Genomic DNA, 25,554 nt, shown 5'->3' with positions numbered 1-25,554 from the left:
GTGTCTTTTAATTGACTCTCAGCTATAATGTATTAATGAATCTTTGTGTCTGAAAGGACACAGCAGCAGTGTGGAACAGCTCTGTGGGACTATGGGAATCACTGCCTACAATGGCCTTTGAATGTGCCTTGTGAAGTCATCAGTAAGATGACTTTTTGTGATTTTTTTTTACAAGGACACTGAATTGAGCTTCCTTGCAGAGAGCTTGAAATGTGATTGCAGTAGCCGAAACAGTAACAGTTTCGGCTTTCTTTTCCTGAAAAACAGTATGAAGATATAGTTACTCAATGCCAAGTAATTTCTTAAATAGACATCTAAATTTGAAACTCCTTTAGAAAATTAAAATTTTAAGCTTATTAAGAATAAGCTTAAGAATAAACAATCTTGTTTCTTATGACTGTCATGAACTATAAACGTGTGTGTGTGTGTGTTTAAATCACACTTTGCATCTGTGTTCTTACGTGTATTCTTAAATCTCACTTTGGATTCCCTATGTTCTTATGTAGGGGGGAAAAAGCATTTTTCAAAAAAATTCTTTTCTGGAACATTAAAGATAGACTATAAAGACACAAATAAGTGAATGTTATTATGTCACTTGAAAGAAAAAATATAAACTCCCTTAAATGATGTGTGTATTTTATCACTTACAGGAGACAAAGGGGAATCTGCAAGTCAGTTTGGCCTGCCTGGTCCAAAGGGTGAGCCGGGTGGCCCTGGATATCCAGGTACAGACCCATCATTTTTATTCAAACAAAAAAGAGTAAGTGTGTTTTGAAAAATAGAACAATTACTTCATCCTCCTAGCCGGGAATGATTATATCAGTATTTTCTTCCCCCTTTACTCATTAACATACGTATCAGAAGACTATGTATAGGGACTTCCCTGGTGGTCCAGTGGTTAGGAATCTGCCTTTTAAGGGTTCAATCCCAGGTCTGGGAACTAAGATCACAGATGCCATGGGGCGAGTATATCCATGTGCCACAACTAGAGACGCCTGTACAGTACAACAAAGGCCTGACATAGCCAAATAAATAAATAAAACTTAAAAAAAAATAAAGAAACAGAAAACTTGTGTATAACCACTGGTCTAGGAGAATACCAGAGACTCTTCATCTTCTTGCCATCATGGGTCCCATGACCTGGGATGTTAACAACACACTTCCCAGGGTCAAAAATGAAAATTTGGACCCTTTTGCAATCTCTGTAATTAAAAATGATAATTAAGCAAGAACCACTCAGCTGACTACAGTGGCAGGTTTTCATTCCAACCCTTTCTTTTCTACTCAGAAAAGCATAGGTGAATGCCCTGAGGGCTGCTGTTGCTGAGATATAATATTATAGAATACTGCATTTCCTGTGGATCTAGTTTACTAAAAACCAAACCAAAAAAGGAGAAGGCAATGGCACCCCACTCCAGTACTCTTGCCTGGAAAATCCAATGGATGGAGGAGCCTGGTAGGCTGCAGTCCATGGGGTCGCTAGGAGTCGGACACGACTGAGCGACTTCCCTTTCACTTTTCACTTTCACACATTGGAGAAGGAAATGGCAAACCACTCCAGTATTCTTGCCTGGAGAATCCCAGGGACGGGGGAGCCTGGTGGGCTGCCGTCTACGGGGTCGCACAGAGTTGGACACGACTGAAGTGACTTAGCAAACCAAAAAAAAAAAAAAAAAGGTAAAGCTCCATCATCCACAAGTCTTTGGAAACAGTACTCTGTTTATCAGCAACAGTTGATGGGTAATCCCCTCAGAACAGATGACGGTGTTCCAGTGAGTGCTTGCTCTCCATAGAGGCTATGGTTGCCTACAGTAGATGACCACAGCTGACAAAATACACATAGCCTTTTACTAATTCCGCCTGTTGGAATATACCTGAAGTCAATAATCAGACAGATGTACAAAGGTGTGTACACAGGGATATCCACTACCAGGAAAGAATATTTGTTTCTCCACAGGTAATTGGTTCAATCAGTGATGCCCAGAGCTGTTAAGCTGTAGTGGACAGGTTAGAGACCAGGTTTACATTTAGATGAGCACCTTGTAAATGAAGGGCTTCCCAGGTGGCTCGGTGGTAAAGAATTCGCCTGCCAATGCGGGAGACACAGGAAACACTGGTTCAATCCCTGGGTTGGAAAGATCCCCTGGAAGAGGAAATAGCAGCCCACTCCAGTATTCTTGCCTGGAGAATCCTGTGGACAGAGGAGCCTGGTGGCCTACAGTCCGTGTGGTCACAAAGAGTCGGATGTGACTGAGCATGCACTTGTAAATTAAATATCTCGTATTAATGGTTTCATGCTTTATCTTCAAATTCTCTTTGGTGATGGTCATGTTTCATTCCATATGACAGACTATCTGAGCAGACCTATTATGGGAATTTTTATTTCATTTGTTTACGTATTTATTTATTTTAAAGAATAAATAAAAAATTGTTTTTTTAACTTTAGACATTTTATAGAATTTCAGTCGTCTTTACACGCTATGTGTGTGTGTTAGTTGCTCAATCGTGTCTGACCCTTTCTGACCCCATGTACTTATATAGCCCACCAGGCTCCTTTGTCCATGGAGTTTTTCCAGGCAAGAATACTGGACTGGGTAGCCATTCCCTTCTCCAGGGTGTCTTTCTGACCCAAGGATCACACCCACATCTCCTGCATTGCAGATAGATTCTTTACCATCTGAGCCACAAGGGAAGCCATTTACACTCTGTGCTGCTGCTGCTGCTGCTAAGTTGCTTCAGTTGTGTCCGACTCTGTGCGACCCCATAGATGGCAGCCCACCAGGCTCCCCTGTCTCTGGGATTCCCCAGGCAAGAAAACTGAAGTGGGTTGCCATTTCCTTCTCAAATGCATGCATGCATGCTAAGTTGCTTCAGTTGTGTCCAACTCTGTGCGACCCTGTGGACAGCAGCCCACCAGGCTCCTCAGTCCGTCTCCGCAATTCAATAAATTATAGGTACAGGGAAGCCATATTTATAATAACAATGAATTAAATTTTGTTTTTATTCCATAAATTGCTAAAATGGAAATCTAACAAAAGAACAAGCCATTACCCTGGCAAAAACTTCCTTTTCCATTCCCTTCCCTTTGGGTATTTTCCCTCTGGCATGTCAAATAGATTTAGATAATATAATTTTAACTGAGATGTATAGCTTATGTGTGTACATTTGGAGGGGAAAATAGCTTTGAGGTTAGCATTGTAGGGGTTCATAAGAAGTACCAGAATGAGGTCTCAGAAAGGAAAGTCACTGGTTCAACAAAGTCAACCTCCATTACCACTGAACATGTGGTCTTGAGCCAGTTGCTTATCATCTCTGAGCTGTTTGCTCATCTGTAAACTGGCCTTCAGCAGATTACAGGTTGTTCTGAAGATCAAATGAGATTCCTTGAAAGCGATTTGTAAACTGAAAAGTGCTACACAAATGTAATGTGTGATTCATCATTGTCATCGTCAGCAAAACATGAAGAAATATTTCCACACTTACTGCTATTTTTATGTAAAACCTTTAAGAGAGTAAGATTTCATGAGCTGAAAATAGTCCAAAATGGAGACCTTTTATATTACCTAATATTTTAAGTTAAAAATCATAAAGCTGAGTTATTTTATGCATAGGCTCACTTTTTCAAGAAAATTTGCCTTGGTGTTATTTCCCTGGTCTCCTGTGGTTATCACCATTTAAATCATTCCCTTTCCCAAATGCCATAGCTTTTGCTTAAATTTTTAAAGTTACATCATACTTTATGTACCAGCACAGAGTTTACCTAAACATGCAATTTTCATTGACTGGGAAAAAAGCTGGATTGAATTTGAACAAGCCTAACAGGAAGGCATGGACCTGCAGCCTGTCTCAGGGGACTTTATATGATTGTACTGGGTTCTGTTCTACTTCCCCTTCCTTTGTTTCAGAGAGCAAATACAGTAGAGATTAACTCAGAAGTTCTGTTCTTAATACAACTGTGATTGGAGAGGCAAGCCTTTAATAGTTCAGTTTTTTCATTTGCAAAAGGGCTTCCCTGGTGGCTCAGTGGTAAAGAATCTGCTCGCCAGTGCAGGAGACTGGGTTCGATTCCTGGGCAGGGAATATTCCCCTGGAGAAGGAAATGGTAACCCACTCCAGTATTCTTGCCTGGGAAATCCCATGGACAGAGGAACCGTGGCAGGCTACAGTTCATGGGGTCGCAAAAGAGTCGGACGTGACTTAGTGACTAAACAACTTTCATTTGCAAATAGGAAAATGCTGCCCTCAGATGGTAAAGAATCTCCCCACAATGCAGAAGACCTGGGTTTGATACCTGGGTCAGAAAGATCCCCTGGAGAAGGAAATAGCAACCCACTCCAATATTCTTGCCTGGAGAATTCCATGAGAGAAGCCTGGCAGGCTACAGTCGCAGAGAGTTGGACACGACTGAGCGACTAATTCAATGAACACCTTTACTGCAGGGATATTTTCAGGATAAATAAAGCAATACACAGTGAAGCTCATAGATCTAAAATTTGATCAGGAACAAGTATAGACTAACACAGGCTTGTTTCTTGTGTTTTAGAATAGTGACTATGACCTCCGTGGGTTTGTAAATACAATACCATGTAATTTATTTGCAGATTCAACTGATGAATTTTGGCACAGACTATTGGTTTGTCCTATAAATATAAATTGTATTACAGGCATAGATAATGAATAAATACATGGCAAAGTCAACTTCTCTAGTAATCAAATATGACTTAGAGTCTGAAGTATCATTTCATTCTTACTAGATTAGCAAGAAAACAAATCCAAAAACTGAAAAGTCTTCAGTGAGCACATGCTATGCTCTCGGAGTTGTGGGGCTGTGGGTGGGTTACGTGTGGTGATGTGAGTTGATGGAGACTTTATCCAAAACCACTAGGCAACCTCTTTCAAGAACCAAATGCTGAGGGGTCTGTTCTTGAACACTAAAAGCAGCTGAGCCTTTCTCTTTAGCATGTCACGTCCTGAGAAGAGGACCATGGTCGATTTTTTTTTTTTTTAACCTAGTAGATGTATCCACCAGATGTAATATGTGGTTCTGGAAGGGGACCCAGTGAGGACAAAGCAGCTGTGAAGGACATTAAGAGGACAATTGAGGCAACTCAAGCATGGAATGAGTATTGAACATGATTAATTTTCTTGGCTGTGATGATGTTATTTTGGCCACATAGGAAAATGTTCTTATGTTTTCAGACATACCTCCTGAGATATTTAGGGATGAAATTCCATGATGTCTGTGATTTACTTTAAAATACTTCAGCCCTTAAAAATGCATTAAAAACAACCAAAATATCAGACTCTCTTACCTAAAAATTCTACTCCGAGGAATTTTTCTTAAGGAAACAATTTAATAGGAGAAAAAAAACTGATTGAAAATATATAAAGATCATTATGCATAACAGTAAGAGTTAGAAATAACTCAGATGGCCAATAGTAGAGAAAATTAATTAATTTAACTAGGGTTAACTCAATAAGCTATCAGCCCGTTGTTTCAAAACAATAATTAGGAAAATGATATGAAGCTTGGAAGATTACTTATGATACAATGCTAATTAAAAATCAGAATATAAAATTGGAGGCCTTATTTGCACAGTGTTATACATATGAAATACTGTGTTAAGTTGGTGGGATTATAGGTGTTTTGTTTTCCATTTTTCCTATATGTTATCTTTTCAATAGAAAAATTGTATGTATGTAAAAGTAAGAGTAGAAAAGAAAGAGCTGAAACTGGAGGTTTCATAGATTCACTGCTTTGGAGAGCAACTGCCACTACTCAGATGTTCGATCCTTCTTTCTTTAGGACGTTTGGGAGCATCTGGAGAGCAGGGCTTGCCCGGTGCTCAAGGTCCTGGAGGACCACCCGGAAGGCCAGGACCTCCTGGCTTGTCTGGACCAACAGGATGTCCAGGTAACTTGAAAGGCTCCTGGAGACTTCCCGGGCACTCATCTAGCTCTTGTCTTTTAGACTGGTCCAGAGCTGGCTCTGCCATTTCCCAGACCTGTGACTCTGGACAAGTCACTTAAACATACCTATCCCTGACCCCTAAGTTGGAGATAGACTGATCTCCCTGGGTTGGTCTGGGAACAGATGAAGACAGACCTGTCTCCATCCAAGGAGGATGCCAGGTGCAAAGTGATGGGCTGACAGATAAAAGCTCCTCTCCAGCCTTCCCTGAGGCCTCTTCCATTCAGGAAGCTGGTTTCCTCTTCTTTAGCCTTCAGACAAACCTCACCCATTCAACACCACATTTCAATGGCTCCTCCTCCTGCCAATTCAGAACCAAGTGAAAATTTCAAATCAAAATTGGCAACTTTAATCTGAAATGTATTTTCTCCTCTTGAGATTAAAACTAGGAGGTTAAGGAAGAAAAAGTAATAAAACAATATCCCAGGGACCCATATATTAAAAATATAGATTGTCTCCCAAGTTAATGAAACTTGTATATCACCTGGATGCCTGCAAAACCTCTCTGTTGTCCTCAGGTAGTCCAGGGGGGCCTGGGCTGCAGGGACCCCCAGGAGAAGTGGGGGATCCTGGACCAAGAGGCGTCCTGGGGGACCCAGGAGCACCAGGTCTTCCAGGAATAAAAGGTAAGTCAGAAGGAACCCTGACCCCTCAGAAAGTTCTAGCCAATGATGCTCCCACAAGTTCAGAGTGCCTCTCTTGCACCCCAGGGACATGCTCTGGGGTCCCCCTTTTTTCCGGGATGCCTGTGGACACCTCCTTTTCTTTCTTACTCAGGCAGCACTGGCCTGGTCTCCTGACCGGCTCTACCAAAATGATGCTCATTTTTTAGGACATTTCTCCCATTGTTTTCCATAATTTTTGAGCCTTTGCATTTATGCTCACCCCAGAGAATCAAGCTCTTGTGTCCTAGGTTTCTCTGTTAGACACTAGGCACATAATGTTGATGAAGACGGACATAGTTCCTGCCTTCATGGAGTTCACAGTTTAGAAGGGGATATAGGTATTAAATGTGTATTTGCCAACTGTGAAAAGTAGAAGGAAGAGAAAAGAATAAGATGCTATGGTGAAGGAGGAACCCGTGTTCATTATCTTTGATGAAGAAATGTTTTTGTCCTGGTTAAGTTTTTATCCCTTTAAAAGTGTAGTAGATTGGTTATAATATAGGTCTTGTGGAATAGAGTAGAATAGAATATATATAAAAAAGTCTCATACCCCTCCATTCATCCATGGCACTAATTCCTTTTCAGTCCTTTTCTTTCACTGTAGAAAAAATATTTTTTTCCGTGGTACTTTTTGTATACCTCTAGCAAAATACTTACATTGTACCACATTTGTTTTTGTTTAGAGGTCTTTCTCACCAAGCAGAATGTAATGTTTAGTTTTTTTTTATTTTAAAAAGTTTTTAAACTTTTTGCCCACACCACGAGGCATGTGGGGTCCTAGTTCCCCAACCAGGGATCAACCTCTTGCCCCTTGCACTGGACGCGTGGAGTCCTAACCAGTGTACTGCCAGGGAAATCCCAGAATATAAGCTTTTTTAAAAACCAAGAATCATTTTTAAGAATTGAACTATAGTTCATTTACAGTGTTGTCTTAGTTTTAGGTGATTCAATCATATATACATGTATATCTATTTTTTCATATTCTTTTCCCATATAGGTTATTACAAAATATTGATATTAGCTTCCTGTGCTATACATAGGTCCTTGTTGATTATATTATATATAGTATTGTGTATATGTTAATCCCAAACTCCTAATTTATCCCTCCCCCCATTTCTCCTTTGGAAACCATTAATTTGTTTTCTATAACCATAAGTTTGTTTTCTATATTCTATTTCTATTTTTAAAAAATATAATTTATTTATTTTTAATTGGAGGACAATTGCTTTCCAATATTGTGTTGGTTTCTTCCATACATCAACATGAATCAGCCATAGGTGTACATATGTCCCCTCCTCTATTTCTGTTTTGTATATAAGTTCATTTGTATCATTTTTTTTTGATTACTACATATAAGCATTATCATATAATATTTGTCTTTCACTGTCTGGCTTACTTCACTTAATATGATATTCTCTAGGTTGATCTATGTTGCTGCCAATGGCATTATTTCATTCTTTTTTAATGGCTGAGTAATATTTCACTGTATATATGTATACACATCTTCTTTATCCATTTATCTGTTGGTGGACATTTGGCTGCTTCCATGTCTTGGCTATTGTAAATAGTGCTTCAGTGAACACTGGGATGCATGTATCTTTTCAAATTATGGTTTTCTCCAGGTATATGCTCAGGAGTGGGATTGCAGAATCATATAGTAGCTTTTTAATTTTAAGAATTATTTTTTATATCCTTGGTACAAGCAGATTCCTAGTAAGTCTGTTGGTTGGTTTATTGTGTTTATTTATAAAAATAAATAAAATGTAAATATATATATAAATTAAAATTACAATTTATAAATTTATTTTTGTGAATAAATACAATTAATTATTTAATTAATGGAGAAGTGGAAGAATGAACAACTGAATGAGTAGCTATGAAGTTGAGAGTCTGTCTTCACCTCCGTCAACAGTTGAAGGGTCAAGCCTTACTTGGTAGATCTCTGTAACCAAGACCCCTCTATCTCCTTCCTCCCTTTTCTTTCCACTTCTGTTTGTTGGCTTATATGTGTGTGTGTGTGCTTAGGCACTTCAGTTATGTCTCTTTGCGACCCCATAGACTGTAGCCCACCAGGCTCCTCTGTCCATGGGACTCTCCAGGCAAGAACACTGGAGTGGGTTTCCCTACCCTCCTCCAGGGGATCTTCCCGACCCAGGGATGGAACTTGGGTCTCCTGCTTTGGTAGGCAGGTTCTTTACCAGTAGCACCTGAGAAATCCTTAGTTGTCTCATAAGTACAGTAAATTTTGGTAAAATAAAGAGTACTTCCTCCTAGAAGAACTGGAAATCCCTTCTTTTGGGCTCACTGAGTTTATTGTTTTGAAAATCTAAGTAACATTTTTCTACACTCTCACCTCTTCATTTGTCAGATAGATAGAGGGAAGTTGTTTATTTTGAGGATCTGGTATACACTTATGTATTTCTATGCAGCCAAATAACTAGAGCAGGGCAAGCTCACATCACCAGTACAGAGATAAGATATCTTTGCACTGTTCTTCTTCCTCTTCAATGGCCTTTTTAGTAATGTGAAATGCAGTGACTGGTGGTAAATTTAGGATTCCAAGCAAAATAATTTTGTTATTTTAAGAGTTTCTCTGATTACTGTGGCTGTTTCCTGTCACTGACAAACCCTACAACTCTGTTGGGGTATTCTCTGATGCCTTTTTGAGTGTTTAAAAGACTAAGTTGGTAAAGAACCAGAAGAAAATATTTCCATTGTTTTACTTCTATGGAATCTCCACTTCTTCCTACCCTCCTACTATAGTAAAATGGCAAGGATTTTCAAGTGTCCTGAAAATCGAAAATGTCAGTTGCTAAGTAGTGTCTGACTCTTTGCAACTCCATAGACTGTAGCTCACCAGGCTCCTCTGTCCATGGATTTCTCCAGGCCAGAATACTGGAGTGGTTTGCCATTCCCTTCTCCAGGAGATCTTCCCGACCCAGGGATCAAACCCAGGTAGACTGCATTGCAGGCAGATTCTTTACCATCTGAGCCACCAGGGAAGCCCTGGTGCCATTTTATACACTCAGCTTGACTAAAATGACAAGGCTCATGTTGTGATTGTTGATTCTTCCTTTCCTTGAATTCATTTGCACTTACCACATAGCTTCAGTATGATTCAGTTCAGTTCAGTTCAGTCGCTCAGTCGTGTCCGACTCTTTGTGACCCCATAAATTGCAGCACGCCAGGCCTCCCTGTCCATCACCAACTCCTGGAATTCACTCAGACTCACGTCCATCGAGTCAGTGATGCCATCCAGCCATCTCATCCTCTGTCGTCCCCTTCTCCTGCCCCCGATCCCTCCCAGCGTCAGAGTCTTTTCCAATGAGTCAACTCTTCGCATGAGGTGGCCAAAGTACTGGAGTATCAGCTTTAGCATCATTCCTTCCAAAGAAATCCCAGGGCTGATCTCCTTCAGAATGGACTGGTTGGATCTCCTTGCAGTCCAAGGGACTCTCAGGAGTCTTCTCCAACACCACAGTTCAAAAGCATCAATTCTTCGGTGCTCAGCTTTCTTCACAGTCCAACTCTCACATCCATACATGACCACTGGAAAAACCATAGCCTTGACTAGATGGACCTTTGTTGGCAAAGTAATGTCTCTGCTTTTCAATATGCTATCTAGGTTGGTCATAACTTTCCTTCCAAGGAGTAAGCGTCTTTTAATTTCATGGCTACAGTTACCATCTGCAGTGATTTTGGAGCCCCCAAAAATAAAGGCTGACACTATTTCCACTGTTTCCCCATCTGTTTCCCATGAAGTGATGGGACCAGATGCCATGATCTTCGTTTTCTGAATGTTGAGCTTTAAGCCAACTTTTTCACTCTCTACTTTCACTTTCAAGAGGCTTTTTAGTTCCTCTTCACTTTCTGCCATAAAGGTGGTATCATCTGCATATCTGAGGTTATTGATATTTCTCCTGGCAATCTTGATTCCAGCTTGTGCTTCTTCCAGCCCAGCGTTTCTCATGATGTACTCTGCATAGAAGTTGAATAAGCAGGGTGACAATATACAGCCTTGAGGAACTCCTTTTCCTATTTGGAACCAGTCTGTTGTTCCATGTCCAGTTCTAACTGTTGCTTCCTGACCTGCATATAGGTTTCTCAAGAGGCAAATCAGGTGGTCTGGTATTCCCATCTCTTTCAGAATTTTCCACAGTTTATTGTGATCTGTGTGATCCACACAGTCAAAGGCTTTGGCATAGTCAATAAAGCAGAAATAGATGTTTTTCTGGAACTCTCTTGCTTTCTCGATGATCCAGTGGATGTTGGCAACTTGATCTCTGGTTCCTCTGCCTTTTCTAAAACCAGCTTGAACATCTGGAAGTTCACGGTTCACATATTGCTGAAGCCTGGCTTGGGGAATTTTGAGCATTACTTTACCAGTGTGTGAGATGAGTGCAATTGTGTGGTAGTTTGAGCAGTCTTTGGCATTGCCTTTCTTTGGGATTGGAATGAAAACTGACCTTTTCCAGTCTTGTGGCCACTGCTGAGTTTTCCAAATGTGCTGGCATATTGAGTGCAGCACTTTCACAGCATCATCTTCCAGGATTTGAAATAGCTCAACTGGAATTCCATCACCTCCACTAGCTTTGTTCGTAGTGATGCTTTCTAAGGCCCACTTGACTTCACGTTCCAGAATGTCTGGCTCTAGGTGAGTGATCACACCATCATGATTATCTTGGTCATGAAGATCTTTTTTGTATAGTTCTTCTGTGTATTCTTGCCACCTCTTCTTAATATCTTCTACTTCTGTTAGGTCCATACCATTTCTGTCCTTTATCGAGCTCATCTTTGCATGAAATGTTCCTTTGGTATCTCTGATTTTCTTGAAGAGATCCCTAGTCTTTCCCATTCTGTTGTTTTCCTCTATTCCTTTGCATTGATCGCTGAAGAAGGCTTTCTTATCTCTTCTTGCTATTCTTTGGAACTCTGCATTCAGATGTTTATATCTTTCCTTTTCTCCTTTGCTTTTCACTTCTCTTCTTTTCACAGCTATTTGTAAGGCCTCCTCAGACAGCCATTTTGCTTTTTTGCATTTCTTTTCCATGCGGATGGTCTTGATCCCTGTCTCCTGTACCATGTCATGAACCTCCGTCCATAGTTCATCAGGCACTCTATCTATCAGATCTAGTCCCTTAAATCTATTTCTCACTTCCACTGTATAATCATAAGGGATTTGATTTAGGTCATACCTGAATGGTTTTCCCTACTTTCTTCAATTTAAGTCTAAATTTGGCAATAAGGAGTTCATGATCTGAGCCACAGTCAGCTCCTGGTCTTGTTTTAGCTGACTGTATAGGGCTTCTCCATCTATGGCTGCAAAGAATATAATCAGTCTGATTTCAGTGTTGATCATCTGGTGATGTCCATGTGTAGAGTCTTCTCTTGTGTTGTTGGAAGAGGGTGTTTGTTATGATCAGTGCATTTTCTTGGCAAAACTCTATTAGTCTTTGCCCAGCTTCATTCCATATTCCAAGGCCAAATTTGCCTGTTACTCCAGGTGTTTCTTGACTTCCTACTTTTGCATTCCAGTCCCCTATAATGAAAGGGACTTTTTTGGGGGGTGTTAGTTCTAAAAGGTCTTGTAGGTCTTCATAGAACCGTTCAACTTCTTCAGTGTTACTGGTTGGGGCATAGACTTGGATTACTGTGATATTGAATGGTTTGCCTTGGAAATGAACAGAGATCATTCTGTCGTTTTTGAGATTGCATCCAAGTACTGCATTTCGGACTCTTGTGTTGACCATGATGGCTACTCCATTTCTTCTAAGGTATTCCTGCCTGCAGTGGTAGATATAATGGTCATCTGAGTTAAATTCACCCATTCCAGTCCATTTCAGTATGATAGGTTATTCAAAAACTTGATAGCTAGTGAGTTTGATCAAATAACAAAATTATCTCCAATGACATCATAATTCGGTGCTATGAAACAAGTTTGCTAAGAGGAGGAGTGAGGAAATGAGTGAACTGAGCCAAATGTACACCACAGTGTACAGATGGACGCTGCAGTGATGTTTCCTGGCCACGCGGGGACACTGTTTCCCTGCAAACAGCCCAGTGAACAACCAGTCTTTTTTTTTAAAATCCACAAAACAGTGAAATACATTCTTAGGAATGAAAACGTCTACAATATAAATCCATTGCTGTCATTTATCATGCTGATAGAAAAATGAAACACACTCTGGCAGAAATGCTTTGAACTGAGAAACTAAATATTTGAAGTATGTTCTAAATAAGTCAAGGGGACTGATTATCTTGTTTGAACAAACCAGCTGCTAACTCCAAGTTGTTTGCTCTACTAGAACAGGCCATATGGATTCTGAGTCCTGCTTATATTCCATCAGATTTAAACTTTCACTTCAACATAGGTAAAAATAGCTTGGTGCTCAGACTTCCAGTATCTATATATGCTCAATTCCTAGATAGGCATTCATCATTGCTGTTGTTTAATTGTTAAGTTGTGTCCAACTCTTTGCCATCCCATGGACTGTAGCCCACCAGGCTCTTCTGTCCATGGGATTTCCCAGGCAAGAATATTGGAATGTGTTGCCATTTCCTTCTCTAGGGGATCTTCCTGACCTAGGGATCCAGCCTGCATCTGTGGCATTGTAGGCAGATTCTTTACCACGGAGCCACCTGGGAAGCCCCATAGGAGACTGTAATAATAGAAGCCTAAAATAATAAGCTTTGGCATGAGAGCATGTGAAGAATGTGGGCTGGGTTATTTTGGTTGATGGCAAGTAAACTGTTTCATAAGAACAAAGCACCTAGAGATGTCTTTTATCAGCACAGACAGGCCGGCACCTCACAGCTGTGAAAATCAGAAACATCCTCCCTTTTTACAACTAGCGCCCCCTCCTTGACCCTGCCCCGCAGCATTTACCACTCTTGAGGCAACTGCCTGATTGTTCTGTCAAGTCAGGGATGGTTTCTTTCTCAGTCCCGTGTCTCCTCAGTGCCTGTCACCAAGCACATTTGGGGTCTGAAGCTCCAAGGTTAGGGGGCCCTATCTTAGGCTCTTGTGCATTGCCTAAGTAGGCACTCATGTATTTTCTGAATTAAAGGAGATTTCAGAATCTGTTTTGCTAAGTTTTCCACTTTGTTCATCTATTACCTAGAGGCTCAAACAAAGGTCTCTTTCCCAGCAGCTTTCAAGTTAGGGTGACCAGCTGTCCCGCCTTGTCTTGGCCAGGGCAGGTGCTCAGAACACAGGATTCACGTGCTAGATCTAGGCAAGGCACCAGCGGGCAAGGGCAAGTTGGTCACCCTATTAATGGCATAAACTGTGAAAGGTTCCTGGGGATAGGGAAGCATTTTCAGTTTGACAACAGAAGAAAATCTCCGAGTGGGCATCCAGTCACGAGTCTGCTGGCTCACAGAGATGGAAGCTTTAACTGTGCTTACAGTTGGGAGATGAGATCAGATTCTCCGACCAGAGAACGCCCTCGCCTGTGTGTGCAGCGATATGCAGCCTTAAATGATGGTTGTTAAGCCGGAGGATGACCAGAGAGGTGAATTAAAAAAAGCCTCATTACCGAGGACTGTGTTTTGTGAGCCTAATTGCCTCTCATCTGCCCTGTATGTATTTTATGCATGAACAACTTTCTGATTTAGAGATGGGATGGATAAAAAGCTTTCAGTAAAAAAAGGAAAAATTGCCCTTAAAACCCTACCCAGATGTAGCTGCATTCAATTTAGAAAGATAACATTGGGTCAGATAAGGGTCGGCCAGTTCAACAATGGCGAGAGGCTGAAACTGTGACAGAGCAGGATTTGGACGTGTTGATGTGACAATAGAGAGTTGGCAGGAGTTGAGACATTCCACCCCCAGCCAAGTCCCCAAGCCATCAATCTCAGTGGCTTAAGCTGGAGATCAAAACACATTGAAATAGCAGAGTAGTCTCAAAAAATGTATTATCGTTTCAGATAGATGGCAATAAATATCCAGATTTGGCAGATGAAGAAGGTCTGTGTGTTCTTTTGGTGCAAACTTGAAACATTTGCTCATAAGTAGAAAAGGGAATTGAAAAATAAGCTCAGCTAGACCTGATAAAAGTGGTTAGGAAATAAGAGCTTTGGGGAAAATGGGGGTGCACTCCCCCCTTTCTGGTTCTGAGAGAATATGGCTCATTTGTACCAATGTAATGTTTAGATTTTAAAATAGAATAACTGTTTGCAGTATTGATAAAAAATAAATAAATAAATAAATAAAGTGGAACCAACGAACTGTTCCATCTTCCAATAAGAAGTCTACAGAGGACTTACCTTAATGAAGAAATAATAATGAGTGCTTGAATTATTTATATACACATTAACTTCCCCCAATCTGACTCATCCTATAAATCTATCAATGAAAAATGTTACATGCAAACAGAGATTGGAGTTCACTCTTTTTTATAGCTTTCTCTCACCCCGTTCAATCCCTCACCCTCCTTGATTACAATCCTAAAAGATGATGCTGTCAAAGTGCTGCACTCAATATGTCAGCAAATTTAGAAAACTCAGCAGTGTCCACAACACTGGAAAAGGTTAGTTTTCATTCCAATTCCAAAGAAATCTGGAATGCCAAATTGTGTGCAGTGCCAAACAATGTTCCAACTACTGTACAATTGCGCTCATTTTGCATACTAGTAAGGTAATGCTCAAAATCCTTCAAGCTGGGCTTCAGTCATGTGATCTGAGAAATTCCAGATGTACAGGCTCGACTTAGAAAGGGCAGAGGAACCAGAGATCAAAGGGACAACATTTGCTAGATCATAGAGAAAACAAGGGAATTCCAGAAAAACATCTGCTTCTGTTTCATTGTCTACATTAAAGCCTTTGACTGTGTGGATCACAACAAACTGGAAAATTCTTAAAGGGATGGGAATACCAGACCACCTCACCTGTCTCCTGAGAAAACTGTATGCAGGTCAAGACATGGAACAATGGACTGGTTCCAAACTGGGAAAGGAATATGTCAACACTGTATATTGATTATTTCACTTATATGCAGAGCACATCATGTGAAATGCTGGGCTGGAATCAAGTTCGCTAGGAGAAATATCAACAGCCTTAGATATGCAGATGATACTACTTTAATGACAGAAAGCAAACAGGAACTAAAGAGCTTCTTGATGAAGGTAAAAAAAGAGAATGAAAAAGCTGTCTTAAAACACGACATTCAAAAAACTAAGATCATGGCATCCAGTCCCATCACTTCATGGCGAATAGAAGGGGAAAAAGTGGAAACAGTGGTAGATTTGTGGGCTCTAAAATTACTGTGGACGGTGACTGCAGCTGTGAAATTAAAAGACACTTGCTCCTTGGAAGAAAAACTCTGACAAACCTAGACAGCATATTAAAAAGCAGAGACATCACTTTGCTAACAAAGGTCCGAATAGTCAAAGCTGTGGTTTTTTCAGTAGTCATGTATGGATGTGAGAGTTGGACTATCAAAAAGGCTGAGTGCCAAAGAACAGATCCTTTTGAATTGCTGGAGAAGACTCTTGAGAGTCTCTTGGACTGCAAGGAGGTCAAACCAGTCAATCCTAAAGGAAATCAACCCTGAATATTCATTAGAAGGACTGATGTTGAAGACGAAGTTCCAATACTTTGGCCATCTGATGGGAAGAGTTGACTTACTGGAAAAGACCCCAATGCTGGGAAAGATTGAGGGCAGGAGGAGAATGGGGACAGCAGAGGATGAAATGGTTGGATTGTATCATCAACCTAATGGGCATCAGTTAAAGCAAACTCTGGGAGATAGTCAAGGATGGGGAAGCCTGGCATGCTGCAGTTCATAGGGTCACAAAGAGTTGGACATGACTTAGCAATAAACAACAACTCCCCCTGTTCAGTCCCTCACCCTCCTTGTTCTAGACTTGGTCATTTCCTCATTCATTCACTCACTCACTCAACAAACATTTATTGAGCACCTACTGTGTGTCAGGATATATGCTAAGTGCAGGAATAGAAGGAGTAATAAGATCTGATCTTGCACTCAATTAATTTACCCAAAGCCAACCAGTCACCACAGACAGGACTGCTATACAGAGTGGGATAGGTTGGGCCGAAGGGCCTAGAGGGTGCTCTGTAAGTGTCATGGGAGTTGCTGAGGGCACTTCTCTGTGTAGGTCATAAGCAAAGATGCGATTATCACAATTTTAAGGGCTATGACCTAAACTGAATGAATGCCTGACTGTGCTCTGAGGGGCTTTTAGCCTTAGGTGAGAAAGAACAGCTTCTGGATGGGAAATCCACTAATGTAGTGGGAAGGTTACCAGGCTTGGCCAGGGGCTGAGAAGATTCTTCTCCCACATCCATCAGTGGGATGTGTGTGGAGCTCTGGGCAGAAGACTCAGCAGCCAGGGATGTTCTGTACAGATTAGTAACCTGTCTGTTCCCTCCCTCTGTCCCTGCTTCCCTTTACTTCCTTCCTACAAATCTATATATTTATGTCATATAACACATACACTGACCTAGAGCCAGACATCCTGGAATGTGAAGTCAAGTGGGCCTTAGAAAGCATCATTACGAACAAAGCTAGTGGAGGTGATGGAATTCCAGTTGAGCTATTCCAAATCCTGAAAGATGATGCTGTGAAAGTGCTGCACTCAATATGCCAGCACATTTGGAAAACTCAGCAGTGGCCACAGGACTGGAAAAGGCCAGTTTTCATTCCAATCCCAAAGAAAGGCAATGCCAAAGACTGCTCAAACTACCACACAATTGCACTCATCTCACATGCTAGTAAAGTAATGCTCAAAATTCTCCAAGCCAGGCTTCAGCAATATGTGAACCGTGAACTTCCTGATGCTCAAGCTGGATTTAGAAAAGGCAGAGGAACCAGAGATCAAATTGCCAACATCCGCTGGATCATGGAAAAAGCAAGAGAGTTCCAGAAAAACATTTATTTCTGCTTTGTTGACTATGCCAAAGCCCTTGACTGTGTGGATCACAATAAACTGTGGAAAATTCTGAAAGAGATGGGAATACCAGACCACCTGATCTGCCTCTTGAGAAATTTGTATGCAGGTCAGGAAGCAACAGTTAGAACGGGACATGGAACAACAGACTGGTTCCAAATAGGAAAAGGAGTTCGTCAAGGCTGTATATTGTCACCCTGTTTATTTAACTTATATGCAGAGTACATCATGAGAAACGCTGGACTGGAAGAAGCACAAGCTGGAATCAAGATTGCCTGGAGAAATATCAATAACCTCAGATATGCAGATGACACCACCCTTATGGCAGAAAGTGAAGAGGAACTAAAAAACCTCTTGATGAAAGTGAAAGTGGAGAGTGAAAAAGTTGGCTTAAAGCTCAACATTCAGAAAACGAAGATCATGGCATCCAGTCCCACCACTTCATGGGAAATAGATGGGGAAACAGTGGAAACAGTGTCAGACTTTATTTTTTTGGGCTCCAAAATCACTACAGATGGTGACTGCAGCCATGAAATTAAAAAACGCTTACTCCTTGGAAGGAAAGTTATGACCAACCTAGATAGCATATTCAAAAGCAGAGACATTACTTTGCCAACAAAGGTTCGTCTAGTCAAGGCTATGGTTTTTCCTGTGGTCATGTATGGATGTGAGAGTTGGACTGTGAAGAAAGCTGAGCACCGAAGAATTGATGCTTTTGAACTGTGGTGTTGGAGAAGACTCTTGAGAGTCCCTTGGACTGCAAGGAGATCCAACCAGTCCATTCTGAAGGAGATCAGCCCTGGGATTTCTTTGGAAGGAATGATGTTGAAGCTGAAACTCCAGTACTTTGGCCACCTCATGCGAAGAGTTGACTCATTGGAAAAGACTCTGATGCTGGGAGGGCTCGGGGGCAGGAGGAGAAGGGGACGACAGAGGATGAGATGGCTGGATGGCATCACTGACTCGATGGACGTGAGTCTGAGTGAACTCCGGGAGTTGGTGATGGACAGGGAGGCCTGGAGTGCTGCGATTCATGGGGTCACAAAGAGTCAGACATGACTGAGCGACTGAACTGAACTGAACTGAAGTGGTGCTAGGTAAAGAATCCACCTGCCAATGCAGGAGACACAAGAGACCCAGGCTCGATCCCTGGGTTGAGAAGATCCCCTGGAGTAGAAATGGGAACCCACTCCAGTATTCTTGCCTGAAAATTCCACAGGCAGAGGAGCCTGTCAGGTTCCAGTTCACGGGGTTGCAAAGAGTTAGACACAACTGAGTGACCAAGTGCACGCATCAGATTAGTAGATGGCTCCTTAGTGACATCTGACAGAAAGTTCTGGAAGGAGATGCAGGCATCAGTGAGATCTATCCAGTTACAGAGAATGGAGTTCTCAGTGATCATCATGAAATAAATTTGTTTCTGTAAAGAGGCATCAGAGAGGTTCTCTTTGACAGAATTGGTGGCAGAGAAATGGCGGCAGCCACGTTTGAGCTGCAGGCCTCTTCTCTCTGAATGGCACGGTGCTCAAAACATCAGCAGGACATGTATTCCTCAGCGTGCCTCAGACCTGCCCTTGCTGTCTTACTACATTTATCCAGGTAGATTGTGATGAAATTCAAATATGCAGACTGTGGTGGAGAGGGAAGATTGTGGGCATGGGAGGAGGGAAGCAGGGGTTTACTCCCACCCAATCTCTTCCTTATCTAGAATGACTTTTTTGTTGTAAAGTTGGAGGTCATTTCCTATGCCAAGATTCAGTAATTCTAGATTGTATCTGTCTAGAAAGAGAGAAAGAGAGATTCATGATATGGTCAGAAACTAACAGAACTGTGCTAAAACCCAAGAAAGGGAGCCTTCGTTCCCTGGCGGTCCAGTGGTTAAGACCTCACCATCCATTGCAGTGGGTGCAAGTCCAGGCCCCAGTCGGAGAGCTAAGATCCCACATCCCTCGCAGCCAAAAACATAACACACAAGAAATATTGTAACAAATTCAATAAAGACTTTAAAAATGGTCCACATTAAAAAAAAAAACACATTATGAAAAAATAAAGTTATGTGTTAGGATATATGCCAAGTTAAGGATGGAGTGGGAGGTTGGGTTAGCAGATGCAAGATGTTATATATAGAATGGACAAACAACAAGGTCCTACTCTATAGCACAGAGAGCTATACTAAATATCCTATGATAAAGAATAATGGGAAAAAATTTACTATATATATATACTTCCCTGATGGCTCTAATGGTAATGAATCTGCCTGCAGTACAAGAGACCGTGGTTTGATCCCTGGGCCAGGAAGATCCCCTGGAGAAGGGAATGGCTACCCACTCCAGTATTCTTGCCTGCAGAATTCCATGGACAGAGGAGCCTGGCAGGCTATATAGTCCATGGGGTCGCAAAGAGTCGGACATGACTGAGCCACTAACACTTTCACTTTCACTATAATAAACCATAATGGGGAAGAAAGAAAGTGAAGTCACTCAGTCGTGTCCGACTCTTTGCGACCGCATGGACACCAGGCTCCTCCGTCCATGGTCCATGGAATTTTCCAGGCAAGAGTACTGGAGTGGGTTGCCATTTCCTTCTCCAGGGAACTTCCCGACCCAGGGATCGAACCCAGGTCTCCCACATGGTAGACAGATGCTTTATCGTCTGAGCCACCAGAGAAGTCTGCCATAATGGGAAAGAATATTTAAATATATAATATATAAAGGTATATATTAAGCAGTCTATGTTAACAGAAAACATCCATCACATGACCGTGTTTAGCGATGACCACTGGCGTGGATTCTGCCTTCCTAGTGATGTTTAGATGGTGAGGTCTCATGGTTCCCACCTAAAGAATTTGTGGGTCCCCGTCAGTTAACCTTCCCCTGGACCGTGCGTGCGAGGTACAGTCAGAGAATGTGAATGGACGGTCTTCCCCTGTGGGTCACAGACGTGTGATGTGTTTCAGGTCCCTCTGGGTCGCCCGGCCTGAACGGCCTGCATGGTTTGAAGGGTCAGAAAGGCAGCAAAGGCGCTTCAGGTAAGAGAGAACCTTTGCAAGAGGCTGAACAGCCATTAATGAACCATGAGAGTCCACTCATGTTTCCTCCCTTCACAAGATACAGGTGCGAAACTGAGACACTGGTTTAGCTTCGATTCACCGTGTTGGAACTGTTTCTAGTTTTGATGATGACTTATCAAACAGGCACTTGAGAAAGCCCAATTTAAGCAGGAATGGTGGGTTAACGGTGCCTATTGTTGATACTGCTTGTGACTACCTATTAAAAATATTCTGCATAATCACTTAGGTGGAGCTAGGTTTCAAAATGTTATGAATAACAAGTAAATAGTCAGGATACTGGAGTATTGTTTTATGTGTTGTCATGCCAAGTACAACCACGTGGGTCTAATTAGTACTTCAGCATCCTTCAGTGGCCTGCTGTGAACACAAATTACCTGAACAAATTGCTGTTATTTTTGATGCCACAAATAGGCTAATCATCAACATCTTAGCTTGTTCTGTTATTTGAATAGAATTCACGTTGGTTGCATTCGTTTCTCAGAAAAAGAGCTTGCAATCAGACCAGGTAGCTGGAATGAGACTTGCATATGTGTGAGATAGTGAGAAAAGGACCGAATTGTTGTGTGGCTGGGTTTGGATCTGTGGTTGGGGATTTATATATATAAATGGGTTTATATATATATACGTTTATACGTTTATACGTATATACGTTTATACGGTTTGGAAGATCAAGACGTCATTTAGGTCACTTAGGATTTTTATTGGCTCTTCCAAATCGTCTGGTAAAATGTGTGCCCTCTCCAAGAAACCAGTGCAGTTCTGCCTTTTCAACGTGAAACTGCATGATGGTTCTGTTTATTTTCCAGTGTCCATCTTAAATGTCAAGCCAGTTTATTCACAATCACTTACTGTTCCATCTCATTCGTTTCACTCTTAACCATTGTAGAGGTTGAAGGGTTGGTATTGTCACTAAGCGGTTGTGTTTTTAAATCTGGGAAACAGTTATAAAAATAAATCAGAGCTACGCTGGACAGGTGTGATGGGTCGTAAGAGAGGGGACAGTGACCCCCGGAAGACTGCAGCCACTCGGATCGCTCTTGTGGACAATGTTGGTCTCAGCAGAATGCGCTCCTTTCCTGTCCTGTGCCCATTGGGAAGCAGTTCCTTTCCAGCCTCCATGCCAGGGACACACCAGGAGAAGATGCAGTGCTAATGCTGTTTTCCTCATTAAGGTTCGCATGAAATGGGCCCCCCAGGTCCAGTGGGAATGCCCGGCCCTAAAGGGGAGACAGGAGACCCCGGGAACCCAGGAATTTCTCCTCCGGGACTTTTTGGAGAAAGAGGTCCCCTGGGTCCCCCAGGACCCCCAGGTAAGAAAGCAGCATGCTTTGCCCTTCCCTCGATAACTGAATCCAAACCTCCCAGATGTCGTGAGACTAACAGCTGAACACGTTCCTCTTCAGGGAGAGCTGGACCGCCTGGTCCTCCAGGTGCCCCAGGAAAAGCTCTTAAGGGTGACATTCCAGACCCGGGTCTGCCTGGAGATCAGGGGCCTCCTGGCCCCGATGGTCCAAGAGGTATGGGACAGTCATGGCAAAGGGTGGTGGTGCTGCTTTCCTTAGACACTTGCCAGCTCTGTTGGGCTGGAGGAGCGGAGAGGATGGTCAAGTAGAAGCACGTTAGCAGCCCCATCAACTTGGCAGATGGAAAAGGGGGAGGGTGGGCAGTGGGGAGCATACCCAGGACCAGCATTTAGACCCCTCAGTCTTCTATTTCAACTCCATCAGACCACCTCTGACACAGAGCAAGTCTTTCCCATCGCTGGCTTGATGCGGAGCTTGAGGGTGCAGAAGGGAACAGCAGGAGGCAGTCTCGTCATCCCTGTTGGTCTCAGTATCAGCACATAAAGCACTTCTTTCAGCCCGGAGATAACAGGACCCCTGCCTCTCTCTCTCTCTCTCTCTCTCTCTCTCTCTCACACACACACCCACACCCACACACAGAGTCTCTTCATGTGCTGCTCACAGTACGTTTTGTTCCTGTTATCACTTCACTGGGATGAACTCTAGCTAGTCAATATTTAACAAAGTAAGATTGAACCAGAGCTGACTGGGGAGTTGGAACAAGAGTGTGGCTCAGTGCAGCCTTCTGCCAAATGCAGGCAATCATATTCCTACAAGCTCATAGAACTCTTCCAGAGAGACAGAAACCTTTAAATCTTTAGGTTTTAGTGGGGGTGGGATTAAAAATATGTAATTTTGCTTTACAGTATGAAAAACTGAAATGCCCCAAAATATGCTAAGGTTAGAAATAGGAATAGAACTTGGGCTCAAATACCATGTGTAGACAATGGTTTTCAAATAGGATTTTAAATTTAATTGAGTGGATATTCCTTTCTCATCAGCCAGATTTTCTCTCTCTCTCTCTGTTTTTTTGGTTTATTTATTCTTGGTTGCACTGCATCTTTGCTGCTGCATGAGCTTTCTCTAGTAGCGGTGAGCAGGGGCTACTCTTGTTGCAGAGCACGGTTCTAGGGTGTGTGGGCTTCACTAGTTGTGACACATGGGCTTGGTTGTGGTGTACAGACATGTGGGGTCTTCCCTCACCAGGGATCAAACCCATGTCCCCTGCACTGACAGGTAGATTCTTAACCATTGGACCACCAAGGAGCCTAGTCAGACTTTCTTAAAAATCTATTGTCTCTCTGTCCACCCACCCATCCATCTATCCATTCATCCATTTACCATCCATCCAACTATTCATCTATCCATCCATCCATGTATCCATCTATCTATCCACCCATTCGTCCATCTACCCATCCATCCATCCATTTACCCATCCATACATTTATCCACCCATCCATTCATCTATCCATCCATGTATCCAGCTATCCATCCACCCATTCATTTATCCATCCATCCATTTACCCATCCATCCATTTACCCATCCATCTATTATCTATCTATCCATCCATCCATCTATCACATGAAAGCAACGGGAAGGCGATGCAAAGAAAAGTCACAAACTGATGCTTCCAAAAGGAATGGCTCTGAAGGGAAGGAAGGTTTTGCATAGCTCATTTTGTCCTAATAGTTACTAACAGACTATTTACATTTCTCAACTTGGGCTTCAAGAGACATACTGCTTCACCTCTGATACTATTGACCTTCTTATTCTAATTCCTTGCATCCATTGCTTGTAAACAATTAAATTCCTTTCCTTAAGAAGCTCTTAGGCAGCCAGCATGCACATTTGTTTTTGACTGAAAGAATCTTTTTGCCTACTCATGTGGTCAGGAGTACCCGGGCCTCCAGGACCACCTGGGAGTGTCGACCTTCTGAAAGGAGAACCAGGAGACTGTGGTCTGCCAGGGCCTCCAGGTCTCCCGGGCCCACCAGGCCCTCCAGGACACAAGGGCTTCCCAGGATGTGATGGAAAACATGGCCAGAAAGGTATGAATGTGATAGTTCTTTTAAGTAGCACTAGATGACTTTCCCTATCTGGCTTGCAGGTCTGGGGTATGCACCACTGTGAGGTGATTCTCATTTCCTATGGCAATAATGACTACATTTCCGAAATGTCCTAACTTGCCAAGAACCCTAAAATGAGGGTGACAGTTGGACAAGTAAGAAGAAGAAACACAAGTTCATCTTTAGTCCCTAATGACATGCTTGATAATCTTCTAGACAAGAACTATACAATAGAAATTTAATGCAAGCTACATATGTAATTAAAAGATGTAATAGCCACATTTTAGAAAGTAAAAAGAAACAGATTTTCCTAGTTTGACATAATATACTCAAATATTATTACATTTTAACATAAAACAAATATAATTTATCAAAGGGATAATTAGGGCTGGTTGTACAAACCTAGTTTCTTTCCCAAATAAGATGCTCCTCTTTGATGGTGAAATATGGTGTGTATTTTAAACTTATAGCATAACGCAGTTCGGCCTTGCCAATTTCAACTGTTTAATAGCCACGTTAGTGGCTTCTGTATTGGACAGTTCAGTTTTAGACTGCTGACTTTGCCTTTTTATATTCACAAAAATGTCTCCACTACTGAATTCTCCCACTATTTAAGACTAAAATATTTATTTTAATTAAGTTTTACTTAACTGCTAGTATTTGGGGAATGCGAAGTCAAGTGGGCCTTAGGAAGCATCACTGTGAACAAAGCTAGTGGAAGTGATAAGATCCCAGTTGAGCTATTTCAAATACTAAAAGATGATGCTGTGAAAGTGCTGAACTCAATATGCCAGCACATTTGGAAAACTCAGCAGTGGCCACAGGACTGGACAAGGTCAGTTTTCATTCCAATCCCAAAGAAAGGCAATGCCAAAGAATGTTCAAACTACCGCACAATTGCACTCATCGCACACGCTAGCAAGGTAATGCTCAAAATTCTCCAAGCCAGGCTTCAACAGTACATGAACTGTGAACTTCCAGATGTTCAAGCTGGATTTAGAAAAGGCAGAGGAACCAGAGATCAAATTGCCAACATCCATTGGATCATCAAGAAAGCAAGAGTTCCAGAAAAACATCTACTTCTGCTTTATCAACCACGCCAAAGCCTTTGACGTGTGGATCACAACAAACTGTGGAAAATTGTTAAATTCTTACCTGCCTCCTGAGAAACCTGTATATAGGTCAAGAAGCAACAGTTAGAACTGGACATGGAACAACAGACTGGTTCCAGATAGGGAAAGGAATATGTCAAGCTTGAATATTGTCACCCTGCTTATTTAACTTTTTTGCAGAGTACATCATGCAAAATGCTGGGCTGGATGAAGCACAAGCTAGAATCAAGATTGCAAGAAGAAATATCAATAACCTCAGATATGCAGATGACACCACCCTTATGGCAGAAAGTGAAGAGGAACTAAAAAGCCTCTTGATGAAAGTGAAAGAGGAGAGTGAAAAAGTTGGCTTAAAGCTCAACATTCAGAAAATAAAGATCATGGCATCTGGTCCCATCACTTCATGGCAAATAGAT

General features: G+C 41.9%; 1 protein-coding gene across 6 annotated transcripts in view; it reads left to right on the top strand.

Moving 5' to 3' along the window:
• COL4A4 (collagen type IV alpha 4 chain) overlaps positions 1–25,554 on the top strand; it is a 155,884-nt gene that overhangs the window by 105,027 nt on the left and 25,303 nt on the right. For all 6 annotated transcript variants that reach the window (XM_027514975.1, XM_027514951.1, XM_027514961.1 and 3 more), the window contains exons 35-41: positions 651–725; positions 5,807–5,914; positions 6,490–6,597; positions 20,503–20,574; positions 21,789–21,926; positions 22,020–22,133; positions 23,853–24,008. In XM_027514975.1, coding sequence (XP_027370776.1) covers positions 651–725; positions 5,807–5,914; positions 6,490–6,597; positions 20,503–20,574; positions 21,789–21,926; positions 22,020–22,133; positions 23,853–24,008 — 771 coding nt within the window. The remainder of the gene's footprint in view (positions 1–650; positions 726–5,806; positions 5,915–6,489; positions 6,598–20,502; positions 20,575–21,788; positions 21,927–22,019; positions 22,134–23,852; positions 24,009–25,554) is intronic.

Source organism: Bos indicus x Bos taurus, chromosome 2 (genome assembly GCF_003369695.1).
Source record: "Bos indicus x Bos taurus breed Angus x Brahman F1 hybrid chromosome 2, Bos_hybrid_MaternalHap_v2.0, whole genome shotgun sequence".
In the NCBI taxonomy this organism is placed as follows: domain Eukaryota; kingdom Metazoa; phylum Chordata; class Mammalia; order Artiodactyla; family Bovidae; genus Bos; species Bos indicus x Bos taurus.
Note: the sequence above shows the minus strand (reverse complement) of the source record. Positions and strands in the feature narration are given on the sequence as shown.